This window comes from Piliocolobus tephrosceles, chromosome 10 (assembly GCF_002776525.5).
Source record: "Piliocolobus tephrosceles isolate RC106 chromosome 10, ASM277652v3, whole genome shotgun sequence".
Classification (NCBI taxonomy): Eukaryota; Metazoa; Chordata; class Mammalia; order Primates; family Cercopithecidae; genus Piliocolobus; species Piliocolobus tephrosceles.
Genome location: NC_045443.1, coordinates 106054630 through 106073807, shown reverse-complemented (window position 1 = coordinate 106073807; position 19178 = coordinate 106054630). Strand labels below are relative to the sequence as shown.

Sequence of the window (19178 nt, the reverse complement as noted above, 5' to 3'; positions counted from 1 at the left end):
ATCAGCTTTTGTAGTTATATTTTTAAAATCTTTTTTTTTTTTTTAATTGGAATTGCATTGAACCTGGAGATCAGTTTGGGGAACTGGGGACGAATTTACATGTTCCAATCTATGAACATAGTATAGGTTTCTGCTACTTACATCTTGTCTTTCTGTAAAGCTTTATAATAATAATATAAATTTGTCCAGTGTCTTCAACGTGTGACCTTTAGAGTCCCCTGCGAGGGAGAGTTGCTGGTAACAGATTTTCTCTGTTCAAAAAGGTCTTTACTTCCCTTCTTGAAAATTATTTTCTTAGGCTATAGAACAAAAGAATTCTGGACGGACAGTGTGTTCTCAGCAATTGATTGTATCTTTCTGTCTTCTGATGTCTGTTGTTGCTGTTGAGAAGTCAGCGGTTTATATAAATCTTGCTGCTTCAGAGGTAGTCACTGTTTTTTCTCTGACTGCTTTTAAGATGTCATTGATTTGGTTTGCTGTCCTCTGATTTCATTGCAGTAGGTCCATGTGTGGACTGGCTTGAGGTTTTTTGGGCTTTTTGACTGTTTTTTCTATCTTTCTTTAACAACAGTAGGATTGTGAAGATCAAATTCTTAATATATGTCAAGCCAGCAAAAGGTTAACGTTTACTTAGCTTGCCACCCTCATTTAGATTTTGTCCTTAGTCCTTAGTATTTCTTGTTTCTTTGCCAGTTTGTTGATGAATTTTAAGAAGATATTATATTTAATTTAGTAGTTTTAGTTGTTTTGAATGGTACAGTGTGTCTGGGTAACTCATTCTTCCTCGTTACTAGAAATGGAGGCTGTGAAACATCCCCTTTCTGAGTACGGAGCCTGTGTGTTTTCTTACTCTTCTGCACTACTACTTCCTTTCTTTTTCATGTGTAAATGATTTGCATGTACCTGTTCTTCTCAAAACTCCAATCATTCAGTTATGTCATGGCCATCAGCAAAATATGCCTGAAGAGAAAACATGTCGAATAAGATTTTTTTCTAAAAAGAATTTGATCGTATGTCTTTGGATCATTAAACATTCAGCACAGCTGCCTCCATCTTCTGCATTTACCTACATTCTTCCAGGAACTGATATTTGGAATAAGAAACCTGAAATAGCATCAGACACCACGATTTTCCAGTTTGGTTGTATTAACTCGACTCAGTAGCCCAAGAACATGACTTCTGGTTTGGAAGGGTGGTTAACAGTGATCACTGGCAAAGGTGTTGCGTTGCTCTTTCACTCAGTTCCCGATTGATGGGCCACTTAAATTCCCTGTGGTCTAGGAATGGATTTAGAAAAGGGTTTATGGAGCCTTTGTTATGACTGCCATGAACTGGCACTTTGGATCAGATGAGAAGACTCTTGTTGTGCTCAAGAAGTAGTAGAGGCCGTAGTGGAGTGGTTCTGAGAGAGAGGATTTGGCGATTTGTAGTTACTGTAGCCAGTTTTGCCAAAATTTATTTTATTTGCAGATGTGTTGTGCTTCCTGCCAGTAACTCAGTTCAACTTTAATACAATTTTCCTGTACTCCAGTTGCAGGCAGAGGCACCAAGGCTGTCAGAATATCAAGCATATATCGATTTTGAGATGAAAATTGGCGATCCTGCTCGCATTCAGTTGATCTTTGAGCGCGCCCTGGTCGAGAACTGCCTTGTCCCAGACTTATGGATCCGTTACAGTCAGTACCTAGTAAGATCACTGTTCTAAATTCATTTTATTTTTGCCAATATTTATAATCTACTTAGAGTGCCAGGAGTTTGTTGCATATGGCCCTGCTCTTGCTTTTCCTCCATCCACTTTTTCTCCTCTTTGCCAACTCGTTTAGGAAGTTTTAGTGTTTCAAGTTATTTTAAAATGGTCACTAACTATAAGTAAAATTAGCATATAGTCTGTGTTGAGGACTTAAAACAAATTGATATTTTTCTTTTAACTTTTTATTATGGAAAAAATGTAAACATATAAAAGTAGACAGATCAGTAAAATGAAACTTCCTGTACCCCTCACCCAGCTTCAACAATTATTAACAATTATAGCTTTAGTTTACTTTGATCTGTAGTTTCACCTACTTGCCCCTTATGTGTTATTTTGAAGCAAATCCAGAAATGATATTTCATTGGTAAATATTTCAGTATGTGTATATAAAATATTTCAGTGTATATGTATAAAATGATCCAAATGAGGTCTATCCAGTAGGGTTGGCTGACGTCTCTTAAGGCTGTTTTAACCTATAAGTTGCTTCTGTCCTTTTCCTCCACTCCCCCTAGTGGTTTTTTTTTTTTGAGGAAACCAGGTCACAAGAGACGTTTATAAGGACATTTCTTTCATCACTTGGTTGTGCTGGCACTGTCTTGTTGATGGTGAATTCTTAATAAAGTTTAATTTCCTAATTCTGGAATTCTTTATCATAGGATCGGCAACTGAAAGTAAAGGATTTGGTTTTATCTGTACATAACCGCGCTGTTAGAAACTGCCCCTGGACAGTTGCTTTATGGAGTCGGTACCTCTTGGCCATGGAGAGACATGGAGTTGATCATCAAGTAATTTCTGGTGCGGATGTTTTTGTGGGAGAACTTCTAAGCTATTTGTCCCAAGTGAGAAACAGAGAGCGGCGACAAAGTCATTACATCAATGTTCCCTGGGGTTTTCTTTGCGATATGGAGTGTAGTGACAAAAAGGGCTCTGAGAGATGAACTGGTTGTATTTGTGGCTTCTTTGAGCTTTTTAACATGCTAATATTCATTGCATTTTCTAAGAAGTTGTAGTCTTTTCTCCAAACTTCCTTGACCTGGAACTCTACTTGCAGGACATCTTGTGAAAGAAGTTTTTTCTAGAACACAGTCTGTAGAGTGTTGTAGCACCTTCTCTCTTCAGCATTCCTGTCTAGCTCATTTCATCCTGTTGCATCTATTAGTCTTTAAAGTCATGTAGTGTTTTATAGTCAGTAGAATGTAGTAACTTTATATTAGCTTCCATTTGAATTGGTAACAAATCCTGACTTTTTCTCCAACTCCAGTAACCTTTGAGAAAGCTTTGAATGCTGGCTTCATCCAGGCCACTGATTATGTGGAGATTTGGCAGGCATACCTTGATTACCTGAGGAGAAGAGTTGATTTCAAACAAGGTATTTAAGCGCATGTTTTTCACTTCAGAGCTGAACATGTTCTTAACACAACTTTTGGCGAGATGTCCCAGTTCCCCAGATACATTGTGATTCGGCAAATGATGTAGACTAGGCATTGGTGACTTTCTCCCCCAGAAATCTTAGCGATTTCTATCTTTAACAAGTCATGCTGTGGATTGTAAAGCAAGAGAGTAATGGTTTATACTGGCCTCTGCCAGCCTCTTTAGTCTTAGCTCTCATTTCTCTTTTCTGGTCTTTTTGTTTATCCTAAATACTTCTTGAAATAAGACTGCTGTGTTTTAGAAAAATGCCTGTACCTCTTGGGATCCTCTGCCCCTTCATGTCCCCCCCCCAAAACAGCCAGAAAACCCCTAACTTGTAATTACACACTCGTGTCAGCTGTCACCTCATACAGGTAGCCTTTAGCCATTCTTCTGTTTGCCTGTGTCACCCCAGCTGGGAGAGACTCCCCCCACACAGCACCCTGTGTTCACCTTTTTCACCGTGCTGTCCATACTCTACTCTGTTCTAATTTCTTTCTCCCTGACTGTGTGATGAGGGCAGGAATTGGCAGTTTTATTTCTGTGTCCCCTGCATGATGCCAGGCACATAATGGGTCTCTGGGTAGTTTCAGCATAGGATAAAAAACAAGACAAACAAAGCTAGGCTATGTGGTTTCCTAAAGCCTTTTTTTGCACTTTCCACTAGACTCTAGTAAAGAGCTGGAGGAGTTGAGGGCCGCCTTTACTCGTGCCTTGGAGTATCTGAAGCAGGAGGTGGAAGAGCGTAAGTATGCCCCAGCCTGTGGTTTTGCCCAGTTGTATTTCGTGGTCTGTACTATTTCCTGGTTGATGTACCTTTCCAGCTAGAGGCTATTTGTCTCCAAGTTCCTTTCTAATTTTACTAATTCTGTTTTTGAAGGTTTCAATGAAAGTGGTGATCCAAGCTGCGTGATTATGCAGAACTGGGCTAGGATTGAGGTAAACGTTTTCGACAAATCTACCACTTTCACCCACCATTGTTGAATAGCATCCTATTAAACCGTAATTAAAACTGAGTCAGAATCCCAGATAATGGCCTAAGCTCTATAAGGATTTATGTTATTTACATAGGTAATGGTCTAGGCTCTACAAGGATTCATGTTATTTACCTAGCTTGACACATGTTTGTAAATATGTTGGTGAAAATATTAGCTCCCAGCTAGAAGTTGTGCAGTAAATGTTTAAATGCTAGGTATTCACTCGTTTACTTCCGTCTCTGCCTCTTTGCTTCATTTGTGAGAGCACAGTGAGCATGTACTGTTTGTCAGCACTGTACTAGGTGCTGTGGGAATAAGAATTCCTGTGCTAGTAAGGCTTCTATCTAATGTAGAAGACAGATTATTTGACCAGTAATTAGAGGATATGATCATTTGAATGTCTTTACTGGGTCAGGGGCTCCAAGGTCAGTAAGACACGGAACCTACCTTGATCAGCAGGTAGGATTGTAATAATTCTAATCATGTTTTCTCCTCTGAGGGAGCGTCAGATAGAAGAAACTAACATTTGTCAGGTAGTTTCTATATGGGATGCTTATCTCTTAACCATTTTAAAGATGAGAAAACTGAGAATTACAGGTTGCCCAAGTCACAGTTTGTAAGCATTAGTAGCAGAGTGTGCATTTAATACTGGAGCAGCCTTTTTTTAAAAAAAATATTGTCTCTCAAACACTTGTAGTTAAGCTTGATAAAAATAAAAAAAAAATGGCTATCCAGTACTGTCGTGTAAGTACTGCGTGCTGTCTCTCTCAGTTCTCAGGAAACATAGGCAGATTAGCTTGTGGCTGCAGAAAGGCTCAAGTGTTTGGGCTGGGCCGTTTACCACTGGAGGGAGGCCTGGGGAATGCCCAGGGACATCTGTAACAGTAATAGTTGTGGGGTGCTTTTTATGTGTGTCTGTTGGAAGTATGTTGTATGATGGGTGTCGACATTATAAGGTTCAGGTCTCCTAACAGCCTGCTGCTGCACTTTAGGCTCGACTGTGCAATAACATGCAGAAAGCTCGGGAACTCTGGGATAGCATCATGACCAGAGGAAACGCCAAGTATGCCAACATGTGGCTAGAGTATTACAACCTGGAAAGGTAACTGATCTCGGGGAGGGTGGGGGGGAGGGAGGCAGTGCTTGTCAGCTGTGCACCCGTCTTCACTCCTGGCTGACTCCTACCAGCTTGGACTAGCTCTTTAGAACTGTTCATTGCATAACATTGCTACATTGCTGGGGGTTTAGAACTTCTTTCATTCTGTCTCTTTCAGTAGTGGGTACATTTTTAATTTTTATCATATTTTGTGCCTTGAACTCTTATAGCTGTGCATTTCTTTTAATTTGTTTTTGTTTTGATTTTTGGGCGTGATATTTTATTTGACCTTTGGGAGCTATTTATTTTTTATATTTGCTTTTATAGCAAAGTAGAAAATACTAAAAAGCTAAGAGAAAAAAAACTCAAATTACTGACCCAGTCATAACCATGACTCATTCTTTGAGACTTTTTTATGTTTAAATTTTTTTGTAATGAAAATGCAATTATAGCATACATGTGTTACAAGCCTTTAAAACTGTTTGAATGAAATAAGATATGCCTAACAATATTTATAACATGGGGAAAACATAAAGAATGTGAGCACCTTTTCAGTCTGTCTTGAACATTGTTCATTGCATAACATTGCTACATTGCTGGGGGTTTTTTTGAATGTTTTTTCCCTATTTAAAAAACACTGTGTGCCCATATTAGTCAGAATATTTACAAAAATATGTGATAGAAAGCGACAGTTTCTTTTCTTTTTTGGGGGGAGGTGGGGAGTCACACTCTCACCCAGGCTGAAGTGCAGTGGCTCAGTCTCAGCTGCAACCTCGCCTCCTGGGTTTAATCTATTCTTCTGCCTTAACCTCTTGAGTAGCTGGGATTACAGGTGTGCACCACCACACCTGGCTAATTTTTGTATTTTTTTTTTTTTTAGAAGAGACAGTTTCACCATGTTGGTCATGCTGACCTCAAGTGATCCTCCCGCCTCGGCCTCCCAAAGTGTAGGAATTACAGGCGTGAGCCGCTGTATCCGGCTAAAAGTGACAGTTATAATCCCACCCCAGAGAAAACCACTGTTAAATCTTGTTGAGTATTCCCCTAGATCAGCAGTTCACAATATTTTTGGTCTCAGGATCCATTTTCCACTCTTAAAATTGGAGGATCCCAAAACACTTTTATGTATGTGAGTTATATCTATTGATATTTATAATTTATAAATTGAGAAATGTAAAAAACATTTTCATTCATTTAAATATAACAAATTATTTAGCATTAATAACTTTTTTGAACAGTGACTGTTTTTCAGACTCCAAAATAATACAGTGAGAAAAGTGGCATTGTTTTCTATTTTTGCAGATATATTTAGCCCGGCCTAGTAGAAGACAGCTAAATTCTCATGTCTGTTACCGATTCTGTCTGTTGTGATCTGTTGTTTTCATTGAAGAGTGTGATAAGAGGTTAGAAAAGAAGGGTATTTTAGAAGCATTTTCAGATAATCGTAGGTATTCTTCTTTCATACATATTATAGCAAAACTTCAGTGTTGCATGTGGAATCTAAAGCCATATTGACAGATTCTGTTACAATAATACCCATTTGTCTATTTTATCTTTTACACGATGTCATAATTCTACGACATTATTTGGAAAAATCCCAATTCACTAAATCATGCAGCTCTTTCAAATGTTGACGTATTTTCTTCTATAGTATTAAAAAATTGTATTTGTTCATATCTGTACTGATCTTAGTAGAAAAGTATTTTAAGTAGGAAGCTGTCAGACTTGTGGTGGCAGATACAAGTTTTCCAAAATTCTAATTTTCACTTGAAAGCTTGAATTCTATCACATACAACAAATACTGTCAGTGGTTTTCCCCAGAGTGGCAGCCTCACTTTGTAAATTTTCAAAAACGTCTGCCAAATACCCAGGTCTGAGTAACTGACTGTGGTTTGTCACTCAAGTTTTCTTTCAAGTAAAAATGGTGTCCTTGAGAAAAGTGACTTGATCAGCTCGCAACTCAAATGGTAATATGTTTTTTTTTTCTTTGCAATCACCGTTGTACTTCAGTATGAGAAGGGCTTTAAGTGTACTTAGTATTTCATCACACAGTGCATTAAAAAGATTTCTGCTGCCTTGATTTGTGCTAAGGGCCACCATTACTTGTGCACTGTCTTGAAGATGTCAACACAGTGAAAAAGTCCAGTAATGTCTTGGTATTATTATTATAAAAGGAGTTTTGACTTTGCAGGCCCCCTGAGAGGCTCTGGGAGAGCCTCAGGGGTACATGGAGCCTACTTTGAGAACCAGTGCTCTGAACTTTTTTCTGAGTATCATAATATGTATATAAAATTATGTATATTTAAAATGTTTTAAAAACATATACGAATACACTGTTTCATAACAGTTATGATTAACAGAATTGTTGTGTAGCTGTTGTGATTAGCAGTGTACAAAAAAGATCTGTTGGCGACCAGCCTGGCCAGCCTGGTGAAACCCTATCTCTATTAAAAATACAAAAACTAGCTGGGTGTAGTGGTGGGCACCTGTAATCCCAGCTACTTGGGAGGCTGAAGCAGGAGAATTGCCTGAACCTGGGAGGCAGAGGTTGGAGTGAGCCGAGATCGCCATTGCACTCCTACCTGGGTGACAAGAGCGAGACTCTGTCTCAAAAAAAAAAAAGATTTGACTCTGGATATGAAATTTGACACTTCCCTGGATTCATGACTCTCCCCTCAGTAGGACTCCATAGTAAAATTTCCCTGGGGACTGTATCAGGTTACAGAGAGCTGTTGGACTCCCCCGCCATGTGCCGCACATGTGAATGCTGTAAAGGCAGAGTGGTGGTTGCAGATCACATTCTCAGGTACGCTTTCCAGTAGCCCCTGCATGGCTGAGGGAGAGAGTGCTTCAGGGAAATCCTTAGTAGGTGACTGTAGAGACTGTGGAAGGAGAAAGCATCGTGGATAGATCTGAAAGCAAAGGTCTTCTCAGAAGCCAGAGTTACTGAAGAGTGAGTTTCTACCTGGGAGAAGACGGCCTCTCTCTTTGAGTGCCTTCCACTTTGTGTCCTGGTGGCAGCAACTTTTTGTTTTCTGCCTTAGAGCGCATGGTGACACCCAGCACTGCCGGAAGGCCCTGCACCGGGCTGTCCAGTGCACCAGTGACTACCCAGAGCACGTCTGTGAAGTGTTACTCACCATGGAGAGGACAGAAGGTGGGACCCCCGGCTTTCTTCTGGCTTGGAGCCTAATCCATTTGCTGTTTGGTCTCAAGTAGGAGCATCTGGTTATAGTCTGGCGACAGACTGTGTTTACGCTGCCACCCCTTAAGTGGTGCCCTATGATTAGATTGTCACAAGTGTCCTGAAAATGAGTCCTCCTGCAGCTCTTCTCAAATTCCGCAGCTGCCAGGAGGACTGTGTGATGTCACTGTAGCATAGAGTTCTAATTCTTTGTTGGGGGGACTGTGCGTTCGATGTTTAGCAGCATCCCTGGCTTCTAGCCCTGAAATGCCAGTAGCAACTTCCTCACTGCAACCAAACATGACAACCAGAAATGTCTGTTAACATTGCCAAATGTCTCTTGATGGGCAGGATCCCTCCTTTGAGAGCCACTGTGCTCTAGTACAACGTCTGTCCAACAAAGGACCTTGGAGAGGCAGATGGCTCAGTGTGTTCTTTGCATCCCTTGTTAAATTTCAGAGCCTTCAGATAGAAAAATAATATGAACTTATCTGTGGGTATTGGTCTGGATTTTGAGTATGGATCCCTCAGAACTGGGAATCAAAGACCACCAAAAATAAGAAATAAATGCCTCAACATTTGAGTAGCTCTTAAAATTCTTCAGTCTTAATATAAATGTACTTTTTGCGTTAGAACGTTTTCATATTCTTTGCCGTCTAGAGCCCTTAATAGATCATATTCTGGTTTTCAAGTCTCTCCTGAAAGGGAAGGGACATTTTAAACCCACTTAGAAGGGCTATTTGAATTCTGAACTTCAGTGCTACATGGATTACATTTTCTTCTTATTTGATGGGAGAGATCTCTTCTGGAGGTATAGAGAAATTAAGAAAAATTTATGTGATTGTATCCTTCAGAATCCTAAAGAGTGAAAGTTTTGCTTCTCTTTCTTTCAAGGTTCTTTAGAAGATTGGGATATAGCTGTTCAGAAAACTGAAACCCGATTAGCTCGTGTCAATGAGCAGAGAATGAAGGTAATGACAGTGTTTGTTTGAAGTCTTTGGCACCTCTGGTAGCCATTTTGGCTTGGTTTGGTATGGATGTTTCTTGTCAAGACATTTTACATTTTCCTAAGTGTCTTTTACTCAGTATTAATTATAAAATATTTAGATCAATGCTTAAACCTGTCTTTTTAGATTGTTCTAAAACTTCAGCCCCAATATTAAGTACTTGTTTCATGTAGTGAGGGAATTTTGACTCTAAAATTTACTAGAATTGATGAAAAAGAATAAAGAAGAGCCTCACTTAGCCTAGTGAGTGGAACATGAACACCCCTAACTTATTTAGGGCTTTAGTTTTATGGATTTTTTTTTTTTTTTTTTGATATGGAGTCTCGCTCTGTCACCACCAGGCTGGAGATCAGTGGCACATATTGGCTCACTGCAAGCTCCGCCTCCCGGGTTCACGCCATTCTCCTGCCTCAGCCTCCTGAGTAACTGGGACTACAGGCTCCCCACCACACCCGGCTGATTTTTTTGTATTTTTTTAGTGGAGACGGGATTTCACCATGTTAGCCAGGATGGTCTCGATCTCCTGACCTCGTGATCCACCCACCTCGGCCTCCCAGAGTGCTGGGATTACAGGCGTGAGCCAATGCTCCCGGCCAGTTTTATGGATTTTTTTTTGCTTCCTTTTGATGAGTAATGATTAGGGTGAGGAAATTGCTAATATTAACAGAGACATCAGATCCAGAATTCCAAAGAACCTGAATGAGCCCTGGTGTGGAACAGCTGTGAGCCTGTCCACATTTTTCTCCAGATCTCTGCTTTTCATTTAGTAATGAACTTCCACTCCCTCTCCCCTTTCATGACAAATCAGTATAGTGAATGTAACTGCCACATCCAGCGATGCATCATCTTCCCATTTTTCTAGGCTGCAGAGAAGGAAGCGGCCCTTGTGCAGCAAGAAGAAGAAAAGGCTGAACAACGGAAAAGAGCCCGGGCCGAGAAGAAAGCGTTGAAAAAGAAGAAAAAGACCAGAGGCCCGGAGAAGCGCGGAGCAGATGAGGACGATGAGAAAGAGTGGGGCGATGATGAAGAAGGTAAGGAGCTCTAGAGAAATTGTGTTTTGAAACGTATCAAAGTTAGAGAAGTTGCGAAAACAGTACAAAGAACTTTCTTCCCTGTATCATTTGAGAATACGTTACCAGCTTGATACCCATCACCCTTGGATCACTGTTAGGGTGTATGTCTTACAAACAAGGGCCCTCTTCTCCATGACTAGAATGCAACCATCAGAGCCGGGGTTCGCTAATCCCATCTAATCCTCAGACCCCAGCCATAGGCTCCCATTTGTCCTGATAATGTCCTTTGTAGTGAAAGGATCTGGTTTAGGATGCACTGTTGTGTTTAGCTGTCTTGTCTCCTGGATCTCCTTCCGTCTGGAGCACTCCTCAGCTGTTCTTTACTCTGATGACCTGCACTCTTGGAAGGGGACAGGCCAGTTGCTGTGTTGTGTCCCTCAGCCTGGGTGTGTCTGATGCTCCCTAGGGATTGGATTCCGCTTATGCATCTCGGGCAGGAATAGTGCACAATCGCTCCTGTGGCCTGCTCATTGAGTCCCATCAGGTGGACTGTGATTCGCTTTGTTCCACTGCTGGCGACAACCCTTTGGATAATTATTTATGTTGATGCTCTACTTATCCCAGGTTTGGCTAGCAAGAGTTCCATCACACAGGCTTCTGTGTCCCTTTGACCTGTCCCCTTGTTCTTTGATCGTTTCCTTACCTTCTGGCACACAATACCCAAGGGACATCTTGTACTTTCCATAACTCAGTCCTGGAATCCATCATTTCTCTAAGGTTCCTTTGAGTGATGAGTGGTATTTAGGAGGTGCTGGTTGTGCTCACTGCTATTGGGTATTGTTCCTAGGCCTGAGTGGTCGAGGGTAGGGAGTGTGTGTGTGTGCGCGCACGCGCGCGTGCATGTGTACGCAGACATATTTATGTCCGTATTTACTTCTGTAACTATTTGTGTATGCTGAAAATCATGATTTCACACCAGTACCTCCAGTTCCAGTCTAACACCACAAGGTTCCCTTTCGTACTTGCAACGCCTTTCTCTCTCTTTTTAAAATTTATTTATTCATTTATTTTTGAGACAGTCTTGCTTTGTTGCCCAGGCTGGAGTGCAATGGGGTGATCTTGGCTCACTTCAACCTCCGCCTTCTGGGTTCAAGTGATTCTTGTGCCTCAGCCTCCCAAGTAGCTGGGATTACAGGCACGCACCGTCACACCTGGCTAATTTTTTGTATTTTTAGTAGAGATGGGGTTTCGCCATGTTGGCCAGGCTGGTCTTGAACTTGTGGTCTTAAGTGATCCACCTGCCTCGGCCTCCCAAAGTGCTGAGATTACAGGTGTGAGCCACCGCGCCCAGCCATGTCATGCCCTTTTCTGACCTTGAGAAACCTGGCTGCCTTTATCCTCAGCATCCTCACTTATTCCACCTGGCCCCTGTAGGTATGTAATCAACTTCCTGTCCCTGCCTCCCCTTCTGATGGGTGCCATCCCCACCCTGTTTGGTCTCCCACACCCGGGGTCAGGCACAGCTCTGCATGGACACCCTTGCCTCCTTCACTCAGGCTTCCAGATCTAGGCTGGGTCCCTGCCACTGCCCCATGCCTGCTCGTCTTCTTCCTTCCATTCAGGCTCTAGCATCCCGCACCATTGCTGCAGCCCCTACCCTGCACAGACCTGCCAAGCTTGGCCCTGCTTTTTTTTTTTCTTTTTGAGAGGGAGTCTCGCTCTGTTGAGGCTGGAATGCAGTTGCATGATCTTGGAGTACAGGAGAAGATCTCGCTCTCTCCAGGCTGGAGTGCAGTTGCATGATCTCGGCTCACTGCAACCTCCGCCTCCTGGGTTCAAGCGATTCTCCTCCCTCAGCCTCTTAAGTAGCTGGGATTACAGTTCGCCCGCCACCACACCCAGCTAATTTTTGTATTTTACTAGAGATAGGGTTTCACCATGTTAGCCAGGCTGGTCTGGAACTCTTGACCTTAAGTGATCCTCCTGCCTTGGCCTCCCAAAGTGCTGGTATTACAGGCATGAGATACTGCACCTGGTCTTGGCCCTGCTTTTAATGGTTCTGACTTAGTGGAATTTTCCAGCAGTGTTTCTTTCACCCTTGTAATTGCAGGGATGGGCGGCTCTGGGTCATATTTATTTCAGGGAGTCAGTCAAGGTAAAGAATTGTCTGTGGTGGCTGGGGTGGTAGCTCACGCCTGTAATCCCAGCACTTTGGAAGGCTGAGGTGGGCGGATCATCTGAGGTCAGGGGTTCAACACCAGCCTGGCCAACATGGTGAAAACCTGCCTCTACTAAAAATACAAAAATTAGCTGGCCGTGGTGGTGGGCGCCTGTTTTCCCAGCTACTCGGGAGGCCGAGGCAGGAGAATCACTTGAGTCCGGGAGGCGGAGGTTGCAATGAGCTGAGATCATGCTGTTGCACTCCAGCCTGGGAGACAGAGCAAGATGTCACCTCAAAAAAAAAAAAAAGAATTGTCTCTGGACGTGAAAGGACTCTCTGTACTCTTTCTTAGTACAGATGTGTGAGCCAGAGAGAACTGGGAATGGAGTCATCCATCGTTGAGTTGACCTTGCTTGCACACCTTGTTTGGGCTGTCCTAAATGACTGAGGGTGGCTCATTGCTCCTCTGGCCTCACAGTTTAGCAGAGTAAGGCAAATGTGATGTGTGACCGCAGTGTCATGTGATCAGGGCATGGCATGTGATCAGGACTGTGGGAGATGGAGTTGTTAATACTGGTGGAGGCCAAAGAAGGCACTAGTGGGTCAGCTTCATACTAGGAAGACTGTGGGGAAGAGATGCGGCATCCAGGGGGAAGACCGAGTGACTGTCTGGCAGCAAGAAGGGAAGGGCTGAGCTAGACAGGGAGCCAATGTTAGCACAGCCTGAAGGCACAGCACAGCCTGGCGTTCTCTGTGAGCAGCAGATAATTGGGTTTGAACTCGGATGCGTGGGAGAGGGATGGGGCAGTGGTTGAGGAGGCTGCAGTGGTAGGTGGGCCAGTCAGCTGGACCCAGCCCAGGGACACTCTTGAATACAGTAGCAGTGTGCAGGGCTTACATTGCATTGTAAAGTCAGTGGGTGAACTGATGGGGAGGTCTGTTTGCCGGAGGCTGATGTCTGTTGAACTTCAGTACTGGCCCTGTGGAGGCAGTGGTGAGGACAGACTGCAGTAGAAGATTGTGGTTAGGCTCTCTTAAGGACACAAGACCTTACTGAAAGTGTTTTAGAAACCACAGACCCTTTGTAGTGCTTTTCCTAATGTGCTCCCTGGGGCACGGGTGTCAGTCACTAGGGTGCTTTTCCAGTGCAGATTCTCCTGTCCTATCCCACCCCTGTTGACCTGGGCTTTATAGGAGAGGGGCCCTGGAATGTGCCTTCTGAACTTTGAGATCCACTGGCCTTTTGTATAATTTGCCTTTTGTATAATTTAAGAGTGGACAGTGGGGATTTATGTTGTTACTTCCACTTGATTGAGCCCACTTACCCGAGTGAAATTGGGGCACAGAAAGTTGTGGGACAGGTCAGGTGGGTCACAAAAGACTTCTCAGGAGTGATGCTTGCCTCACCTCTGTTCAAGCTCCCTGAAGAGAAGTAACAGTTAACCATGGCTACTTTTCTTTTGAAAACCTGTAGAGCAGCCTTCCAAACGCAGAAGGGTCGAGAACAGCATCCCTGCAGCTGGAGAAACACAAAACGTAGAAGTAGCAGCAGGGCCTGCTGGGAAATGTGCCACTGTAGACGTGGAACCCCCTTCGAAGCAGAAGGAGAAGGCAGCCTCCCTGAAGAGGGACATGCCTAAGGTGCTGCACGACAGCAGCAAGGACAGTATCACCGTCTTTGTCAGCAACCTGCCCTACAGCATGCAGGAGCCGGACGTGAAGCTCAGGCCAGTCTTCGAGGCCTGTGGGGAGGTGGTCCAGATCAGACCCATCTTCAGCAATCGCGGGGATTTCCGAGGCTACTGCTACGTGGAGTTTAAAGAGGAGAAATCAGCCCTTCAGGCACTGGAGATGGACCGGAAAAGTATAGAAGGGAGGCCAATGTTTGTTTCCCCCTGTGTGGATAAGAGCAAAAACCCCGATTTTAAGGTAAGTTTATGGAAAAAAAGAATACCTTTCATCATGGTTGCTTTAGACAGGCACTTTCTTCCTGCAGCAGTGATATTTAGGGTAGACATGGAAGTTTTATGCTGTGTTTGGATGTAAACTTCCTTGTGAGCCAAGGTCGGTCCTGAGCCGGACTGAGGTCTGACTCATGGCATGGCACCTTCTTGCTGGGTGCTTAGTAATGACAAGGGACTGTGCTGAATGCTTTATGTGTGTCACCTCATTGACTCCTCATCAGACTCTGTGAATGGCCACTTTTATTCTTGCCGTTTTACAGAGGAAGACATGGAGGCCTGGAGAGGTTAAGTGACTCACCCCGGTGGCCCCGTTAACAAGTTTCAGAGCATGGCTTGGCTCTAGTCTGCCTGGCTGGGCTGCTCCTGGGGACAAGGCTGGTGTCAGAGGAGTCAGGTGAGCTGTGTCATGCCTCGAATCATGGTTTTTCTCTGTCTTCCTTCTTCCTATAGGTGTTCAGGTACAGCACTTCCCTAGAGAAACATAAGCTGTTCATCTCAGGCCTGCCTTTCTCCTGTACTAAAGAAGAACTAGAAGAAATCTGTAAGGCTCATGGCACCGTGAAGGACCTCAGGCTGGTCACCAACCGGGCTGGCAAACCAAAGGTCAGAGTCAGAGCAGATCGTGCCTTGTCTTCAAGGCTTGGGCAAACTTCCTGTCTGTCTCTGTTCAAAGATGATTTAGCCTCTAGAATGGGTTCCTAGTTTGTCTGCTGAGAAACAAAAGTTAATTTCACAGAAAGATCTGCACACTTAGCTCTACTTACATTTGGAGTCAGATTAACTGGTTTGTAGTTAATTGTGCTAAAAAGAATAGAGCAGTTGGAAATAGATGATCATGAATTCACCACACTATGGCCCCTGGCTGTGGGGCTTGGGGGAAGCCCTGTGACCAATAGCACATGGGCTTTGGGGTGGGCACCCTCCTGCAGCCTCTTCCCTCTGTCCCAGGCCTCTCTTTCCCTGGGGCCTCCAGCCAGGTCCCTTGAGTCCCTCCATTGCAGTGCCTCTTCTGCTGTCCTTCCTTCTTGGCATGCTCAGTCTCCTGCTAAGTCCTTTTGTACCCCATTTTGTGTAGTAAGTGGTTTTGTTATTGTCTACCCACCGCCCACTCTCCCTCCCCTTAATCCAGGTTAATGGAGAGAAAAAGAGGATGAAATGAGGGAGTGGGTGAAGGCACAGAAACATGAGGGCTCACCTGGGCTGCTGGCCCTGTGTCCCATCCACCTCTTGGTTTATTTGCTGGATTTATACTGGTCCGTCTGTCTGTTTCCTTCTTTCTTTCTACTTCTGCAGCACGTACAAGGTGTACTGAACTTGGAAGGGTTATCTGAAGTTACAGTGCGTAGCAACAGTTGGGAAGGAGAGTAGGGTGGGGAAATAAGCCTGTAGACAGAGGATGCAGTGGTGGGGAAGATAACCTGTTGGTTGGTCATTTGCTGTGGCCTGGTCTGCTGGTCTCCGGGAGGAAGCCCAGTGCCTGCCCTGCGGGAGGAGGTTGCATCCCTGGTCTGTGGGATCTGACTTGGTTCTGAATCTTGCCTCTTCCAGGGCCTGGCCTATGTGGAATATGAAAATGAATCCCAGGCGTCGCAGGCTGTGATGAAGATGGACGGCATGACTATCAAAGAGAACGTCATCAAAGTGGCAATCAGCAACCCTCCTCAGAGGAAGGTTCCAGAGAAGCCAGAGACCAGGAAGGCAGCAGGTGGCCCCATGCTTTTGCCGCAGACATACGGAGCGTAAGTGCTTGCATGGTAGACTAGTGCGAACTTTGTCCTGGCTTGCACCAGTTCATGGACCACAGGGAGATTAACCCGGGATGAATTAGTTTCCTGTTAGGACAGAAAAGCCAAGACGCGCTATTCCTTGTGGTAATCACTGTGGTTCCACTGGAGCAAGGCATCCAGAGCAGGATGCAGGCCTAGACAGTGACCTCTGCCTGGTACTGGCCAATTTACACTTGTCATTTATTTCAGACAAAACTAAAGGCAGTGATTATTTTCAAGTCCCCTTTGCCTGTTGGAGCTGTGTTTAAAATGAAATCTTATACCCACGTGTGTGCCAGTCTACAGCCCTAGCTATATGATCCACATAAGCTGTGCTTTTCGCCTGCCAGGGATGAGGAGGAGATAGCAGAATTGCCGAGTGACTGGCGAGATCTGAGAGGTGATAGTCACACTGATCCCCTCTGAGTGCGACTGGTGCTCAGGGTTGATCTTTGCCAAAACTAAACAAGGCCAAGTCTGTTGAAGCAGTTTTTACTTAACAGCCAGAATTAAGGAGGCAGGGATTATCTCATCCTTTTTCCCCTCCTTTTAGCTTCTGGTTATATTTAAAACTATCTTGGCTTATTTTCACAAATAAATGAGGGGCCACAAATTGTTGCTTCAAAAGGTCCATTCAGTGTTTGCTCTTCTAGGAGGGGGAAGGGAAGGACGCAGCTGTCTCTACTGCCTCGTGCCCTGCAGCGCCCAAGTGCTGCAGCTCCTCAGGCCGAGAATGGCCCTGCCGCGGCTCCTGCAGTTGCCTCCCCAGCGGCCACCGAGGCACCCAAGATGTCCAATGCCGATTTTGCCAAGCTGTTTCTGAAAAAGTGAACGGGACTCTGGGAGACAGGAAATGCCTTACTTCACTCTGGCCCGGCGGACCTCCCACCACCCAGCGGTGCACTGGGGATGGACAGGCCTGGTGTGCTGCCCGCTCACAACCACAGATGGCTCCTCTGCTTTAGACAGAAAGGGGGAAGGGGTTCTAAGTCAAGAGCCTTTCAGTGCTCCCTCATATTGAGGGCAGTGGCAGAAAAGTGACCACTCTGCAGGCTCCCTGGGCCCAGGATGTGGTGTCCCAAGATACTTTTGTATCTTAAAGACTGAGGCACAGAAGCGAAATGAGAACACGGTTTTTGAGACGCAGTTGTCCAAATGTTTCTGGCCAGCTCCGGCCCCTTTTTGTATGACACTTCTCTTCTACCCTGCACAGCACACGTGCCCATCATTCTTTTAATTTTAAAAGATGAAATGGCAGATGCTAGTAATTCACCAGAATGGCCTATTATGGGGGTGGGTCTGAGGGAAGTCATCTATAAAACATTTGCTGGATTTTTGTTCAAGGGGGCTGTGCATTTTTATATTATGTATTTGTAAATGACGTGTCAGCCATTGTTTCATGTTTCCTAAAAGCAGAATATTTGCAACATTTGTTTTGTATAGGAATTATTTGTGCCACCTGCTGTGGACTGTTTTCTTTGCCTAGTGACTAGTGACCTGTGTTGTCTAAACATGAGTTCAGCCCTTTGGTTTTGTTTAATACCATGTCAAATGCAAACTTCAATTCTCCCCATTTAGCTTTATTAAACTGAAGTTCTCTTCAAAACTTCTTGCTGAATGGTACTCAGATGTGCATTCACATACAGATGTGTTTTGAAGTGAGTGTACCTTGCTTTACCTAATAGATGTGTAAATAGAACTTCTGTAAGTCAAATCCCATTGTCACTTTGATTTAAATTATTTCAGCTGTGATGTGTCTTCAGTTTTTATACAGTTCAGTTTATAGCAGTTTGACACTGGAGCTTTTGCAAAGCTTTTTTACCTCACATCTTTTATCAAATATTTATTACTTTGAAAACAGCATTGCCAGTTCAGTAGGGGAAGCTTACTTTATTAAGACACTGTGGAGAAAGACGTCAGGGAATCCTTGTGTATGTCATGGGAATCAACTCCTCATTTATCTGTTGTGTAAGTTTAAGTTTTTGTGCATCAGTCGGGCTTTTCTATATTTTTTTAACTTAACATTTTTTAATATAACCGATTAAAAAGTAGACAGAACAGTAAAATAAACTCCTGTGTGCCTACCATTCAGCTTCCAGCATTCCTCAACTCCCAGCCCCTTTTCCTTTATGTCTGTCTCCCCTCCACCTTCTGTTATATTGAGGCATGTTCCAGATGTCATTGTGCTCGTCCAGTAATGTTGTGGCAGGTGTCTCAGGAGGACTGAAAGGCCTTCACTCCTAGAAACATTAGTGGTAATCCCTTAATGTCAGCTGTCCACTCAAATTTCCACCTTCCTATAAATATCAGCTCTCCTCCCTGTAAATTATTGGTTCGTAAGCCTCTTACATCTTTTAAAATGTAGGTTCCCCTCCGTCTCTTTTTTACACAAAACAAACTTTTTACTAGACTTCTGAATTAAATTCAAGCGCTGGCTGTTGACAGCAGCAAGAGCCTTTGCTGTCCCACATGTTCCTCCTGCAGTGTTCTCTGTGATGCTGTTTGGAAGGCTGTTCAGCTGGTGAGATGATTTGGGTAGCTCAGAGGGAGCCCTCATGGTTGGGGACCTGACACATGAAGAGCCGTTAATATCACTATGGGTGAGTGTGGCCTTACTTTTCGCTGCTTCACATTAACGGTTTGGCTTTCTTGCCTGCAGCCAATATTCTGACCTTAATGTCATACTTGCAGGTGTCAACCCAGGCTTGTTCCAGGGGCAAACCTTTTCAGACTTGAGCAGAATCCAATTTAGGTTCGGGGTGTTGACTGTTCTAGAAATGGATTTCCGGCCGGGCGCGGTGGCTCAAGCCTGTAATCCCAGCACTTTGGGAGGCCGAGACGGGCGGATCA

The 19178-nt window shown here is 44.1% G+C and overlaps 1 protein-coding gene across 1 annotated transcript in view; it reads left to right on the top strand.

The window, feature by feature from the left end:
* Positions 1-18068, top strand: part of SART3 (spliceosome associated factor 3, U4/U6 recycling protein) — a 39842-nt gene extending 21774 nt beyond the window's left edge. The window contains exons 7-19 of the mRNA XM_023197628.3: positions 1532-1687; positions 2407-2545; positions 3012-3119; positions 3828-3905; positions 4041-4099; positions 5130-5239; positions 8278-8390; positions 9312-9388; positions 10287-10455; positions 14073-14527; positions 15013-15165; positions 16111-16301; positions 16982-18068. Coding sequence (XP_023053396.2) covers positions 1532-1687; positions 2407-2545; positions 3012-3119; positions 3828-3905; positions 4041-4099; positions 5130-5239; positions 8278-8390; positions 9312-9388; positions 10287-10455; positions 14073-14527; positions 15013-15165; positions 16111-16301; positions 16982-17159 — 1986 coding nt within the window. The 3' untranslated portion in view covers positions 17160-18068. The remainder of the gene's footprint in view (positions 1-1531; positions 1688-2406; positions 2546-3011; positions 3120-3827; positions 3906-4040; positions 4100-5129; positions 5240-8277; positions 8391-9311; positions 9389-10286; positions 10456-14072; positions 14528-15012; positions 15166-16110; positions 16302-16981) is intronic.
* Positions 18069-19178: the final 1110 nt, after the last annotated feature.